Source organism: Phocoena phocoena, chromosome 16 (assembly GCF_963924675.1).
Source record: "Phocoena phocoena chromosome 16, mPhoPho1.1, whole genome shotgun sequence".
Taxonomy (NCBI): domain Eukaryota; kingdom Metazoa; phylum Chordata; class Mammalia; order Artiodactyla; family Phocoenidae; genus Phocoena; species Phocoena phocoena.
In genome coordinates, this window is record NC_089234.1 from 76,081,293 (window position 1) to 76,098,187 (window position 16,895).

General features: G+C 39.9%; 1 protein-coding gene across 1 annotated transcript in view; it reads right to left on the minus strand.

The window, feature by feature from the left end:
• RYR2 (ryanodine receptor 2) overlaps positions 1 to 16,895 on the minus strand; it is a 515,056-nt gene that overhangs the window by 270,038 nt on the left and 228,123 nt on the right. Inside the window, exon 27 of the mRNA XM_065893933.1 lies at positions 14,063 to 14,210. Within this exon, the coding sequence (XP_065750005.1) occupies positions 14,063 to 14,210 (148 nt within the window). The remainder of the gene's footprint in view (positions 1 to 14,062; positions 14,211 to 16,895) is intronic.

The following is a 16,895-nucleotide window of genomic DNA, read 5'->3' on the forward strand; positions in this document are numbered from 1 at the left end:
TACTCCAAAAAAGATGTTAAAAAAAAATTCTCTAGAAGAAATCAACAGCAGAATAACTGAGCCAGAAGAACATATAAGTGACCTGGAAGACAAAATACTGGAAATAACTACTGCAAAGCACAATAAAGAACAAAGAATGAAAAGAACTGAGGACAGTCTAGAGACCTCTGGAACAACATTAAACGCACCAACATTCAAATTATATGGGTCCCAGAAGAAGAAGAGAAAAAGAAAGGGACTGAGAAAATATTTGAATAGATTATAGCTGAAAAATTCGCTAATATGGGAAAGGAAATAGTCAATCAAGTCCAGGAAGAACAGAGAGTCCCATGTGGGATAAATCCAAGGAGAACCACGCCAAGACACAAATTAATCAAACTATCAAAAATTAAACACAGGGCTTCCCTGGTGGCGCAGTGGTTGAGAGTCCGCCTGCCGATGCAGGGGACACAGGTTCGTGCCCTGGTCCGGGAATACCCCACATGCCGCGGAGCAGCTGGGCCCGTGAGCCATGGCTGCTGAGCCTGCGAGTCCGGAGCTTGTGCTCCACAACGGGAGAGGCCACAACAGTGAGAGGCCCGTGTACGGCAAAAAAAAAAAAAAAAAAAAAAAAAAAGAATGAAATTAGAACACTCCCTAACACCATACACAAACTCGAAATGGATTAAAGACCTAAACATAAGGCCAGAAACTATAAAAACTCTTAGAGGAAAACATAGGCAGAACGCTATGACATAAATCACAGCAAGATCCTTTTTGACCCACCTCCTAGAGAAATGGAAATAAAAACAAAAATAAACAAATGGGACCTAATGAAACTTTAAAACTTTTTCACAGCAAAGGAAACCATAAACAAGATGAAAAGACACTCCTCAGAATGGGAGAAAATATTTGCAAACGTATCAGCAAAGGATTAATCTCCAAAAACACAAGCAGCTCATGCAGCTCAATATCAAGAAAACAAACAACCCAATTCAAAAATGGGCAGAAGACCTAAATAGATATTTCTCCAAAGAAGATATACATATAGCCAACAAACACATGAAAAGATCCTCAGCATCACTAATCATTAGAGCAATGTAAATCAAAACTACAATGAGGTATCACCACATACCAGTCAGAATGGCCATCATCAAAATATCTACAAACAATAAATGCTGGAGAGGGTGTGGAGAAAACGGAACTCTCTTGCAGAGTTGGTGGGAATGTAAATTGATACAGCCACTATGGAGAACAGTATGGAGGTTCCTTAAAAAACTGAAACTAGAACTACCATATGACCCAGCAATCCCACTACTGGGCATATATCCTGAGAATACCATAATTCAAAAAGAGTCATGTACCAAAATGTTCATTGCAGCACTATTTACAGTAGCCAGGACATGGAAGCAACCTAAGTGTCCATCAACAGATGAATGGATATAGAAGATGTGGCACATATATACAATGGAATATTACTCATCCATAAAAAGAAACAAAATTGAGTTGTTTGTAGTGAGGTGGATGGACTGAGAGACTGTCATACAGAGTGAAGTCAGTCAGAAAGAGAAAAACAAATACCATATGCTAACACATATATATGGACTCTAAAAATATATATATGGTTCTGAAGAACCTAGGGGCAGGACAGGAATAAAGACGCATATGTTGAGAATGGACGTGAGGACATGGGGAGGGGGAAGGGTAAGCTGTGACAAAGCGAGAGAGTGGCATGGACATATATACACTACCAAACGTAAAATAGATAGCTAGTGGGAAGCAGCCGCACAGCACAGGGAGATCAGCTCGGTGCTTTGTGACCACCTAGAGGGGTGGGGTAGGGAGGGTGGGAGGGAGACGCGAGAGGGAGGAGATATGGGGATATATGTATACGTATAGCTGATTCACTTTGTTATACGGCAGCAACTACCACAACAGTGTAAAGCAATTATACTCCAATAAAGATGTTAAAAAAAAAAAAAAGCTCACTACAAATTTTTCTTGGTATTAATATTTACCACTAATCTTTTCTGCTAATATAGAGGTAAGAAAAACAGGGGTAGTATATAGAAAATTTGGGTCAATAAGAGGTAATGATGAAGAATTTCTTAGTCCTGGCATTTTTTTCCCTGACCTTAAGCTGTTGCACTATTCTATTGCTTTAATTGAAGTGTAGTTGATGTAAAATATTATGTTATATGTGTACAATATAGTGATTCACAATTTTTAAAGATTATACTTCATTTTTAGTCATTATAGAATACTGGCTATATTCCTTGTGTTATACAATATATCCTTGTAGCTTATTTTACACATAATAGTTTGTACCTCTTAATTCCCTCTCCGTATATTACCTCTCCCCCTTCCCTCTCCCCACACTGTTAACCTCTGATTTGTTCTCTGTATCTATGAGTCTGTTTCTTTTGTATTTGTTATATTCACTAGTTTGCTGTATTTTCAGATTCCACATATTAGTGATATCATACACTATTTGTCTTTCTCTATCTGACTTATTTCACTTAGCATAATACCCTCCAAGTCCATCCATGTTTGTGCAAATAACAAAATTTCCTTCTTTATTACGGCTGAGTAGTTCTCCATTGTGTATATATACACATCTTCTATATCCATTCATTTGTTGATGGACACTTAGGTTGCTTCCATATCTTGGCTATTGTAAATAATGCTGTTATGAACATTGGGGTACTTGTATCTTTTCAAATTAGTGTTTTTGTTTCTTTCAGGTATACACCCAGGGGTAGAATTGCTGGGTCATAACTGCTACACTATTCTTATACTCATTGATGGCATTCAACTGAACTTGAAATTAACACGCTATTCATAGATATCATCATGCCAAGGACTTGTAAGCTCCATGGATCTTCCTCCAAATGTTCATTGTTTATATTCTATATTTCTTACATTAGTTTAGGGTAGCTTGCAACCATAGTTTAAAGAAGCAACAGCTCAGCATTCTGTTTCTGTATAAAATACTAATAACTAAATGGAAATCTGGATCCACAGACATTTAAAAACAGATTACGCAGGCAATCTGAAACAAATTTTTGTTGCATACCCTGTAGCATCAAGTGGTTGAACACAAAGTAGGTGCCCTATAAACACCTGCTGGACTGAGTCTAGGAACAAAGAGTCTCCTGATTCCTGGACACAGAAGCCCTGGCAAATAGCTAATCAGCAGCACCACCGTCAAAGGTACAGAACTCTCGCCCGCAAACATGCGATTCTCATCCTTTGCTTGACTTTTTAAAAAATTTTATTTAATTTTTTATTTTTATTTATTTACTTATTTCTGGTTGCGTTGGGTCTCTGCGCGCAGGCTTTCTCTAGCTGCATCGAGAGGGGCCTACTGTTCGTTGCGGGCTTCTCATTGCAATGGCTTCTCTTGTTGCAGAGCACGAGCTCTAGGCACATGGGCTTCAGTAGTTGTGGCACTTGGGCTCAGTAGTTGTGGCTCACAGGCTTAGTTGTTCTGTGGCATGGGGGATCTTCCCGGACCAGGGATCAAACCTGTGTCCGCTGCATTGGCAGGTGGATTCTTAACCACTGCACCACCAGGGAAGTCCCCCTTTGCTTGATTTTAAACACTCTACACTCATACAATTCTAGCTCATGTAAGTATGTTACATAACTGGTTTTTAAATTGTTATACTGAATATAACACTAATTGACATTTTAAAAAAACAAACAAACAGTTAGCAGATATATTTCTATCACACTTATCAAAGCTACTCAAAGAAGAAATTCGGGATTTATGCCTTTAACAAACCACTTTAAGGGCAAGATCTGATAATATACTGTGTTCCTAGTACCTCACAGATCCTAGCACGGAGAGGGCAGACACCAATGAGCATTCAAATAGGATGTAAAATATCTATACACGCTGCATTCCAAACCATACATTTAAAAGACAATTACCACTAGAGGGCAGTCAAGATCTAAGCATGTATTAAAATTACAAGTTTTTTATAATAAGCTATGAAGGAAGGCAGGCTAGTCTCTTGAAAATTGTATACGTATCTTGATTCCTTTAGGTGTATCTGTATAATAATCTTTAAAAATCACTGATATTAACCAGTTATCTTTTTAACCTGGTATAATTTCTAAGTAAGCAATTCAAATCTCAATAAAACTTTGTAATGAATAAAAATAAATGACTTTTTCAAATATTTTAAAATATTATTTAGAACAATTCTCCAAAAATAGTATAATTCAAACATTGAGTTCATATTCATCCTGGAATACACAAATCATCATTCTGCTGACTAACAGAAAATAAATGATAGCCCTGACCAATTACATAAGGTTAGATTCAGTTTTAGCAAAATTTTACGTCCTTTACTTTTTTTTTTTTTTTTTTTTTTTTTTTTTGCGGTACGTGGGCCTCTCACTGTTGTGGCCTCTCCCGTTGCGGAGCACAGGCTCCAGACGTGCAGGCTCAGCAAGCTCACGGGCCCAGCCGCTCCGCGGCATGTGGGATCTTCCCGGACCAGGGCACGAACCCGTGTCCCCCGCATCGGCAGGCGGACTGTCAACCACTGCGCACCAGTGAAGCCCCCTTAACTTTTGTAATGTCAGCAAAAGCAGTAGAGTCAATTGCAAATTAATGTTTTTAATCTTATCTTAGTGATCACCATTTTGCTTTATTCCATAAAATCTCACCTCTATCTATTAATTTCCATTTTTCACCATCCTTGTCCTGAAGGTCACAATATTCCCAAAGCCTCCCAACTGGTCTCTCTGTCCAAGCGCTCTCCCCTCCAATCTGTTCCTTCCCACTGTCGTCACAGTTATTTTGTTGTTCTAAACTCTGATCACAAATCAAGCTTTTGCTTTAAAACTTCCTGGCGCTAGAACTCCTTGTACTACTTTACCGTATTTCTCAACTGGGTTTTCAAAATATTCCAAGTCTTAGCCTAATCATTCTACCTCCATTTAGTACTGTTCTTTCCTCACTTATACCCTATAATTTAGCCTAACTAGACAATCAATTTCCCCTCAACTCTTTCTAAATTTAATGACATCAGATATACTTTCCCTCTGTCAGGAATGTCCTTTCTCCCACCAACTTCTTCTTGTTGCTATTTTCATCTCTTCAACAGCTAACTCAGATGCCATTTTTTCCCCTTACTGATTCCTCCAATTGGAAAATGAATCTTTCTTATGTATTTTCCATATACATCAATTTAATCCCTACTAAGAGGTAGGCGGGCTCTTGGATTCCAGGACACACTGGTGAACGAAAAACAGGATCTCAGGGAATTCCCTGGCAGTCCAGTGGTTAGCACTTGGTGCTTTCATTGCCATGGCCCCAGGTTCAGTCCCTGGTCTGGGAACTAACGTCCCACAAGCCGCACAGCACAGCCCAAAAAAAGAAAGAAAAAATACAGGATCTCAGCCTCTATTGTGGAATATTTTACATGAGCCTCTCTGTTCATTAATTACATAACTTCAGTAAGACTGAACCTTGTAAATCAGCTATCAATGGTTCTATCTTTAAATTCTTAAAATGCAGAAACCATGCCATCCTCTGATCACCATTTTTCCTCCCAGTTTTCTCATTTCCTTATTCAAACACATTCACTCTTCAAACTCATTAATTTCCTCTGTGGCTTCCCTTCCTTATCTATACAGCTTTCAGTACCTTCCTGCCCTAGTACTCTTCTCCTCACTTGCTCTGTTAACCCCCATATTTGTCTAATTTTACTGTCTCATTCTCACCATCTATACTTGCTCTGCTGAGCTTGCTGGGAAACACATGCACACAACAGACTGGCACCGTTACTAACTCAAAGTCTCTAACCTCAGTTGGACCATTAATGTTTCTCTGCTTTTTATCTCTCTGAAACCTGCTCTCTGTCCCATCCCACAAACATCTCTCTCTAATCTTTATTGCTGAGTGACATCAGAAGGAATAGCAGAGTATGGACCTCCAAAACCACTCTTCTCTGTAAAAGCAATGAGAACAATGGAAAAAAGTGGTCAAAACCAACTTTTTCAGAGCTCTAAAAATTAATTAAAGGCTGGCAGCAATCTGGGGAGTGTTTATTCAATAAAAAATGGCTCGATATTTGTAAGGACAGCAAGCTTAGTGGTGCTTTAACTTGACTTAGGGCTATTCCTTTCTTCCTAGATGCACAGTACAATGAAAACCAATAGGCTTTCAATTAAAGTGAAAATCAGCAAGCTAGAAGACTCTGGAGGGGACAAAGCAGAGTGGAGCTCCTCAAAGCCCCATTCACGGATAACTGTCATTATTTCACCTTTCTGGTAGTTCCTTGGAAAGTTCCACTGGCAATACTTACCTTTATTTGACCTTATTTAGAGTTTGCTCAGTGCAAAAAATCCTTTCCCCAGGATCATTTGTTGAAAATCAGAGGCCCTTTTTTTTTTTTTTTTTTGCGATACGCAGGCCTCTCACTGTTGTGGCCTCTCCCGTTGCGGAGCACAGGCTCCGGACGCGCAGGCTCAGCGGCCATGGCTCACAGGCCCAGCCACTCCGTGGCATGTGGGATCTTCCCGGACCGGGGCACGAACCCGTGTCCCCTGCATCGGCAGGCGGGCTCTCAACCACTGTGCCATCAGGGAAGTCCCCAGAGGCCATTTTTTAACCCTGCAACTGCTTGAGGTGGCAATAATAGCTGAGGCAAACAACAAGCTGTCCAAAATATTTGAAAAGAAAAGCTGGGGAATGAGATATCCACAATAGGCTGTGAAAAGTTTCAACATAATCCTGGTGATCTAGTAAGCCATGCTCATGCCTAGGGTTCCGGGTTCAGGAAAAGACGTGAGAAGGCCCTAAGTTCTCAAGTCTGGAAGACCCTGAGGTTCTGCAAAAGCCATAAGTGAAGGCTAAGGTGGGGACTGGCTGGCTGTGTGTCCAAGGCATCTCCCAACATGCACACAGAGCCCCTTCCTTGACAAAAGCTGGGAGAGTTATAGGTCCCATTTATGGAAGTCTCTGTCTAATCACAAGCTGACCACTAAGCTGATGAAATAGATTTCAGCAGCCACATGTGACAAACAGAACATACTCTACAGAACTAGCTAAGAAAATTCATTAAACAAATATGTAATGACAATTACAACAAGCACAATAACAAACCCTGAAGGGAGATTCCAGAGTTGCCATATTATACTATTTAAAAATGTCCAGTTTTCAACAAAGATCGTGAGACATGCAAAGCGACAAGAAAGTACATCTTATATACAGGGGAAAGAAGTCAATAGAAATTGTCACTGAGGAAGCCCAGATACTGGACTTATTAGACAAAAATGTTAGGTCTCCCTTTTATACAAGGCCAAACCCTTTACCCATGTTGTGAATTTCATTCCCCCACCCCCAACCATCCTCAGATAATACTTCATCAAGTTCCTCTCCTTTCCTTTCAACTCTCCTTTCCTCTGATTCTTTTCCTTAGCATTTAAAAATGTCCAAATTTCTCCTATTTAAAAGAATGAAAATTTTAACCCTCTTTTTCTCTCTAGCAATAGTCTCAGCTTCATATATGTGTGTGTGAGCGTGTGTGTATACATATATACATATGTATTGAGCCTTGGTTGCTCTGTCTAGTTGTCTCACGTGCATCTCAAACTCAACATATTTAAAATCGAACTCAGAATCTCCCCAATTTCCCATCTCTATCTGCTCCAATTCCTGTGCTCCCAGTGAATGTGAAGGTACTCACCAGCTACTAACCCAGAAGCCATCCCAGACACTCCTTCATCCTTCCACTGATTCTATTTCTAAATGCCAAACAATTCTGTCCTGTGAATTCTGTGAATTCTCTCTATTCACAGTATTGGCTAAGATCAGGCCTTCAACGCTCCTCATCTATACTTCTTTTAGAGCCACCAAACTGCTGTCCTCACCTCTAATTTTGTTCACCTTCAGCCCATTCTCCAAAGAGCCACTGGAGTAATTCTTTTAAACAGAAAACCCTCGTTTCAGTCTCTGTCTTCTCTCCTTCATCTTCCCCTGCTTCTCAAACTTCACTCTATATTCAGCCACGTAAAGCTATCTGATTCCCACGTGCAACCCTCCCTTGTCACTCCAAGCCCTTACACAAACCATCCTCTCTGTCTGGAACACATGAACCTCACTGATTCCTACTCATTCCTCTAAATTTCACCCTAGCTTTGATGGTTTTAAAACATGTCTCCAAATATTTTGTCACACTTCCCTTCAAAAAGTGTGGGCTTAAGGGTGCAATGCATTTAGTGACTCACTTCCAACAAACAGAATATGGCAGAAGTAATTGTAACAGGCATTGAGGCTTCCTCCTCGCACTATCTCTTAGATTACTAACTCTGGGGGAAGCCAGCTGCCATATGAAGGCACTGAAGCATCTCTCTGAGGAGGTCTACATGACAAGGAACTTAGGTCTCTTGCCAATATCCAGAGACAAACTGAGCCCTTTAACCAACAACTATGCAAGTGAACTGTCTTAGAAGCAAATCTTCCAGCCCCACTGAAGTCTTCAGATGACTGCAGCCCTGGCCGACTTGATAGCAACCTCAAGAGAGGCCATGATTCAGAACGACCTAACTAATCCACTCAAATCCCTAACCACAGAAACTTTCAGGTAACAAACATTTGTTGTTTTAAGCCATTAAAATTTAGGGAGGGGGTATTTGTTACACAGCAGTAGATAACTAATACACCTCCTTTATGAAGATTTCTCTGACACCACCAAGATCAGTTAAATCCTCTCTGCTGTGACACTTGGGCATTAATGTTTACACTGTATGAAAGTATTGGCAATTTAGTCTACTTTCCCTGCCTATCCTGAAACCTACCTGTGGGCAAAACTGTCTTATTCATTGTTGAATCCCCAGAACTAAGCACGGGAGATGTTCAATAACTATATATTAAAATCAAATGAAAATGAGGATGATTTGAAATATGGAAGTAACATGAAACCCAAAGATGGATTTAGTAAATATAAGCTCCTTTTCTTCCTTCTTGAAATTCATATAAGTCACAAGAAAGTAGGTAACCATAAGGTAGTAATACATTGCCTCACAGAGGTGTTAAGAAGATGAAAGCTTATTATGGTTGTAAATAATATAAAACACTGTATGTCATCAGAATAACATCTTATCCAGTATCCTCCTGAATGCAGTTCTCACTAAAAGTGAATATATCAGATCTGACACAGTTTATGCCCATAATTGATAATGTTTTAAAATATAATCATCATTATTTTTCTCTGGCATACACTGCTTGTTTCTTTGTACAGGGCTAAATGTATTCTCCTCCTTGAATATTGACCACAATTAACTATTTCCCTGAAGACTTAAGGTTATTGTTAGAGCCATGATTAATCATTTCTCTGAGCTATACAGTGGGCTTGTTTCTTTCCTGTTTTCTCCTCAATTTACTGGCTGTCATCTATAGCTTTAGAACTGAGTCAGCCTGACTTGGGCAGCACTCTTTCTATGTAATTTTCAATGAGTATCAGAAAAGCAATGGTGGAGGAAAGACCTATAAATGTCGGTAAGACTCTAGACACCCAAAATATAAATATTCATGTGGGAGGGAATGAAAATAAAATTGGGGGATATCAAATGGTTGATATGTCAGACTTTAAAAGCATGGTTGATTTTTTCCCCAAACCTTTTATTATTATCATTATAACATCTTCCAACAGAAAAGATATAGACTGTCATCTCTCTTATCTAATACTCTCTAGGGAGACACAAAGTTAGAAAGAAGCTCAAAAACTTCTATGACGACTGTACCCTTGTTAGGTATTTATTGTACTTATATTAGGCATATACCTAATAGAGTAGTTGAATCAAATATTTTAAAAGTATGCAGGGCTTCCCTGGTGGCACAGTGATTAAGAATCTGCCTGCCAATGCAGGGGACACTGGTTCAATCCCTGGCCGGGGAAGATCCCACATGCTGCGGAGCCACTAAGCCAGTGTGCCACAACTACTGAGGCTGCACTCTAGAGCCCGTGAGCCAAAACTACTGAGCCCACGTGCCACAACTACTGAAGCCTGCACACCTAGAGCCTGTGCTCCACAAGAGAAGCCACGACAATGAGAAGCCCGCACACCACAACAAAGAGTAGCCCCCACTCGCCGCAACCAGAGAAAGCCCTCACGCAGCAACGAAGACCCAACACAGCCAAAAATAAAAACAAATAAATAAATTAATAAAAATAATTTAAAAAATAAAAGTATGCAAAAAAACTGGAAAATGCTACACTATCCTAAGGTATTATTAATAAACATCCGTATGCCTGATATATCCAATTGTTCATTAAAGAGTACATTTAATAGGTAATTACAAAAAGAGATTGTGGCTTTGTGAAACTAGGAGTCACTATGACTAATGACTGAAGTTCTCCATAGAATGCCACAGTCACTAAGGAGATATTAGACACAGCCACTCATAATTATGATAGTTTACTAAAAATAATCCACAATTGATGATGCGGGGAGATAAACAAATGTCTGAAAGTTTAACCAAAAAAAAAAAAAAGATCAATTAACTCTTTAAAAGATTTACAAGTCTTCAAAATTAACAACGTCTGCTCCACGGAAGATCTCATTTAAATAATGAAAAAGCAATCCACAAACTGGGAGGAAATATTTCCAATATCTGACATAGTTCTTATACCCAGAAAAAGATACATATATGTTTATATATATAAATATATACATTTTCACAGTTTAATAAAAAGAAGACAAAACAACCCAGGTTTTTTAATGGATAAAAGATGTGAACAAACACTTCATAAAAAAAGATACACTGATGGCTAACGAGTATAAGAAAAGATGCCAACATTATTATTCTTAAGGAAAATGCAAATTAAAACTACAATAAGATACCATTTCACACCTACTGTAAGGGCTAAAATCGGTAAGATTCACTACCAATTCTTGGCCAGGATGTGGGAGCAACCATACCTTCACATATTGGTCACGGGAGCATATTTGCAGAACTGTTTGGAAGTTTCTTGTAAAGTGAAATGTACGTTTGTCCTATGACCCAGCAATTTCACTTCTATTTACCCTAAAAGAAGTGAAAGTATGAATCTGCACAAATACTTGTCTACAAATGTTCATAGCAGTCTTATTCATAACAGTCAAAAACTGGAAACAACCCAAATCTGTATCAACAGGAGAATGGATTTAAAAAATTGTGGTTTATTATTCAAATGGAATGCTACTCAACAATTAATTTTGTGATACTTGTAAAAACATGGGTGATCACAAAAACAGTATACTGGGGGACTTTCCTGGTGTTCCAGTCATAAAGAATCCACCTTCCAATGCAGGGGATGCAGGTTTGATCCCTGGTTGGGCAACTAAGATCCCACATGCCTTGGGGCAACTAAGCCCACGTGCCACAACTACTGAGCTCACGCGCCTCAACTAGAGAGCCTGCATGTTGCAAACTACAGAGCCCATGTTCTCTGGAGCCCGCCCACCACAACTAGAGAGAGAAAAACCCACATGCCACAACTAGAGAGATGCCTGCGCACCACAACCAGGGAGAAGCCTGCACGCCGCAATGAAGAGCCCACGCTACAATGAAAGATCGCACGTGCTGCAACTAGGACCCGACACTGCCAAAATAAATAAATGAATACATAAAATAAAATAACAAACAAAACAAAAACAGCATGTTGAGCAAGATAAGTTAGATAAGTTAGATAAAAAATATAGTGATTACTGTTAGTGGGAATGTAAACTGATACAGCCACTATGGAGAACAGTATGGAGGTTCCTTAGAAAACTAACAACAGAACTACCATATGACCCAGCAATCCCACTACTGGGCATATAGCCTGAGAAAACCATAATTCAAAAAGACACATGTACCCCAATGTTCACTGCAGCACTGTTTACAATAGCCAGGACACAGAAGCAACCTCAATGTCCATCGACAGATGAACGGCTAAAGAAGATGTGGTACATATACATACAATAGAATATTACTCAGCCATAAAAAGGAATGAAATTGAGTTATTTGTAGTGATGTGGGTGAACCTAGAGTCTGTCATACAGAGTGAAGTCAGTCAGAAAGAGAAAAACAAATACCGTATATTAATGCATACATACGGAATCTAGAAAAATGGTACTGATGAACCAAGTGGCAGGGCAGGAATAAAGACTCAGATGTAGAGAACATGCTTGTGGACACGGTGGGGGGGGGAGGGGAAGGGGAAGCTGAGACAAAGTGAGAAAATGGCATGGACTTATATATACTACCAAGTGAGAGAGTGGCATGGACATATATACACTACCAAATGTAAAATAGATAGCTAGTGGGAAGCAGCCGCATAGCACAGGGAGATCAGCTTGGTGCTTTGTGACCACCTAGAGGGGTGGCATAGGGAGGGTGGGAGGGAGGCTCTAGAAGGAGTGGATATGTGTATACATATAGCTGATTCACTTTGTTGTACAGGAGAAACTAACACAACATTGTAAAGCAATTATACTCCAATAAAGATTTTTAAAAAATATATAGTGATTACATTTATGCAGAGTATAAGAAGAGGGAAAATTAATCTGTGATGATAGAATTTAGAAAGTGGTTACTTTTCGGGGGCAGAGGGAACTTTCTGTGATGAAGAAAATGGTCCCCATGTTCGTTTGGGTGGTGGTTTCTCTCGTGTATACAACTGTCAAAATTTACCAAATTGAACTGAAGACCTGTGCATTCTATTATATAAATATTATACCTCATTTAAAAAATATTTGAAAAAGAACCATTAGCGTTGAGGGCTTATTCTGCACCAGACAGCTGTAGAACTCTTCCCAATTGTGTCTTGACTTGGCAGGGTTTTATTGTTTATCCATCCCAGGGGCCATGTGGACTGCATACCCTTTAAGGCAGGGATATTTTCTGTGTCTTGCATATCTAGTAGTATCTGCTTCATAATAAGATCTACCAAGTATTTGTTGCTGTAAAGCGGACTTCAAGATACGTTACATTGTAAGAAGTTACATTATGATTATGAACATTATTGTTATTAAATAGGTATCTAATTTTATTTGTAGCAAATATAAGGATTCAGTAACTACAGTGAACTGTCCAGATGCTAACTACATACTGACTCAACTCAAAGGACTGACATCTGGGGCTGGGATCCTGCCTCTACCATTTAGTAAATGGGAAGACACGGAAGTATCTGAATTTGTTTCCTTATCTGTAAAATGAGCATAGTACACAGACCATCCTCATAGAGTTCCTGTGAGGATTAAACAATAATTGCAAAGGTCTTCTAAACACTTGTTACACATGATAGGCACCACATAAATATTACCTATCATTACTCTTTAACATTGAATTCCTATACACAGATACTACTCTGAAAATATTAGTCATTAGAGAATATCTGACATAGATTTTTAAAACTTTCTATCAAAGAATACAGGCACTACAATGAAACACGCAGAGCTCATGTCATTTTTGGCAACTTTAAAATATGGATATTAACACCAACTCAAAGTACAGGAGCAAAGGATTAAGGAGTTAACCATCTTAAACCATATTCTTAAAAGGTATTATTCAAAGGAAATACGTCCTTCATAGACCCTTTAAAAATCCATTTATTCAACACATATTTATTGAGTGCCTATTCTAGAGCGTTTTCCTTAAAGCAAAATATTGCACTAATTAATTACTATGGCCTATATGTAAGAGTCTAAACAATGAAGGTTTAGAAAACACTAGCTCCCACTATTGGTTTACTCCCATAAACAACTAAAACTAGCTCTTCTGAAGCAGAGCTGGTGGGGTAGGTGGGAGTGAGGGGCAGTATCAGAATCATGGAGTTAACTGCTCCCTCAGACTCTTCGGGAAGGTAAACCCACTTCTTCCCCCTGCGGAATCAGTGCAGTCCCGAGCCACTCTGCTGAAAGATGAGCTAATCCTCCAAGTGTCCTTCAGGACAAAAAATGCTCTAAACTCCTGGCCTAAATTACATACTTCGACTGAAGGAGTCTATCTTGCACTCCCCCTTTTTATTCATGCATTTGCCTTTAAAGAACTTACTATGTGATTGTGCAACAAGAGGAGAAGAAAGCGAAATTAAAATACCATGATCTTGATCGGGAGCCTCCAGGTTGTAGCCATACCCCAGCAGTGTGCGCACGGCCTCACGGAGGCTGTCCTTGTTGGATTTCTTAGTTCGGTCATCTAGAAGGGCATAGGGAACCAGGCGAGGGTTTCTTCTGTTCTTTACATCCTACAGGAAGGCAAAAAAGGCATGATCATCAAAGAGTGACCAACAGCATTTGGAAATGAGACAGCCACCAAATACTTCAAAATATAAAGCATATGAAGGTAGATACTGTGCCTTCTACCTTCCCTTTGTCTTCCCAGGCTGCAGGAGTTACTGAAATACTATCAGTATGAAAGATTTAATCAAGTGAGTAACCGCATCAATTTAAATAGGCCCTCTCCATGAGAAGAAAACGTAAAAATAACAGCAGTAACAAAAGCCAACTTGAAGGATCTCAGTAATCATCTTCCATCTGCCCTGGTCACAAGGCAATGGGCTAACTTAAGAGAACCTACCATTTCCTTGCCTGTCAGTCATGACAGGTCTTTGTTACAAGAAGAGCCTAATTATTACCGGACATCTGATTTTTGAGCCAAAGGACAACACCAGGCTGCTGTGCCTTCTTCAGAGAAAACTCAGTGCGTGGGCGGCCATCCCATGACCTCAAATAGCTTGGAAAATATGCATCAAGTTGATTCCATCAACTGGGGAAACCAGGTAATGCCAGGAATACTGAAATAGCTACAAACCTCACAATTCGTCTTTTACAAAAGAGGCCCCAAGTTTAAAACGTGATTAAAATGGTGTTGACCAAGCAAGAAGACAGGCTATCTTACGACCTTGGAAAAGGATACCTAATTTGCGAGTAAGTACAACACTTAATCTCATGGGAGGTGGAGATGCCTCCCATGGGCTGTGAGTCTTCAGGGCTCTAACATTTAAGAAGTTATTTCTTTCCACTCACTCACTGCTGCAGGTTTTGTCAAACTTTCCATATTTTAGGAGGCATACTCGATTCTCAATTTACCTTAGCATTAAGAAGAGCTAAGAGGCTGTGGATGTTCCCAAACCTTCTCCAAAAAAAAAAAAAAGGTATGTGGTGGACAGGGTTTGTTCTCGCTGGGGAAGAGTAAAGAAAACTGTTTCCTAATTCCTTCTTCCCCCTCTCTAGCAAATCTGTAGTAAATACCTCATCCTGACTACACGACCATCTACTGACACCTGGAGTCCAAATCATCTGGGTTGCTTGATGGGGAACCCCACACCGAAGCCACCCCCAAATACACAAGCAGCGTAAACAGAGTGCCTGCACTGCCAGTGCAGCTTCAAGACACATTACCCAGAACCCCTCCCTTTCAACACTGGTTGCTGCCCCGCAACTTTTCGTGTAGAGAAATTAAGAGGCCTCCGATGAATCACACTCTCTGGAAATGGTGTCCTGGGAATGTGATTGTGAAAAGGAGCTGCCCTGGGGTTTCCACGTACACAAGTGCTTGAAATCAGGTGTGCTGGAGAGGCAGAGAAGAGGGACCTCAAGCAAATGCCTGCTCGCAAGGAGTTGACGACCTAGTTGTGAACCAGACCATGTTAAGGAGAGGGTGATGAAAAAGTAAAGACAACGCTCATTCAGACAACCCAGCAAATGTGTGCTCTGTCAGTGGGGAATGGGGTGGAGGGATGGAGGGGGAACTGGGGGAGGGGACGGAGAAACGGTTCCAAGGACAGCTTTGGCCAGCTCAGACAGAGCCCTGTGTTTTTATGAGGAGGACCCTCATGCACAAGGAAGAGGCAGACAGCGGGGGGTTCTGGTTTGTCCCACAGAGTCGTGCGGGCTGCAAGGCAAGTGAGCGCTCCTTTGGCAGAGAGCAAATGTGACCCCTTATCCCCCTGTGGTATATGGTTCAGGTTCATACACATGCATACACACGCACACACACACACTACGCTCAAGTGGACTGAGTACTGACAATCTCATCAGTTACAACCAGTTTAATTCAATATAAAAGTAGCTTATTTTATGAAGTAAATCAAGGCTATCTGAGTTTTCTTTAGCCTTGCAAATGACAAAAGTCACCGGCTAAGAAGAATTTTGGAAACATATTTTTCAAACCAACAGGTAGCCTTTATCCTGAACCATGGCCTAAGCTTATAAGTAATAATCCAGTTTATTCCTAAAAATGTTTAAGTAAAGGCACTGCCCACCATGAGCTGGCAAGGATCACTGTGATAAGCAAGAGAAGAATTTGGGCTCTGGAGTCAAAAGGCTTGATTCCAACCTGGTTCTGCCATCTGGGAGCGCTGGACAAATTGTTCTCAAGCTCCCTGCATATCATATGTGAATTGGCAATAAAAACTGTTCATCCTTCATGGAACTGTCGCAAGAGTTAAAGAAGAAAATAGATGTAAAACTCGATGCATAGTGACTCTGGCATCTTACAATAACAGCAAACTATTCTATATGATTTGTTAGGTGAAATGCACTGCTGTAGCCTTTCTTATACATAAGTTATATAATGAAGTTTAAAAATTCAGTGAGGAGGAAAACAGTGGCACAGAGAAAATTAATTTAAGTAGCTTTCCCAAGATCACACAGTCACTAAGAGGCAAGGCTAAATTTGCTCTGCTTTGCCATCTCAATACAGACCCAATGACTGTTAGTTATTCCTGTGAGTGCAACCATTAATAGAAATCCATGATTCTGAAATCCAGAAAACTCAGAAAAGGCGGTTTTATACTAAGTTTAACAAAAACTCTGTTGGTGACAAAAATGATCTGAATTGATGCAAGGCTGTGGATAATCTTTACTTACCCCTCTTGGTATCATCAGCCTACATTGCTGAACAAAGAATAATTTATATATAGTCTGCT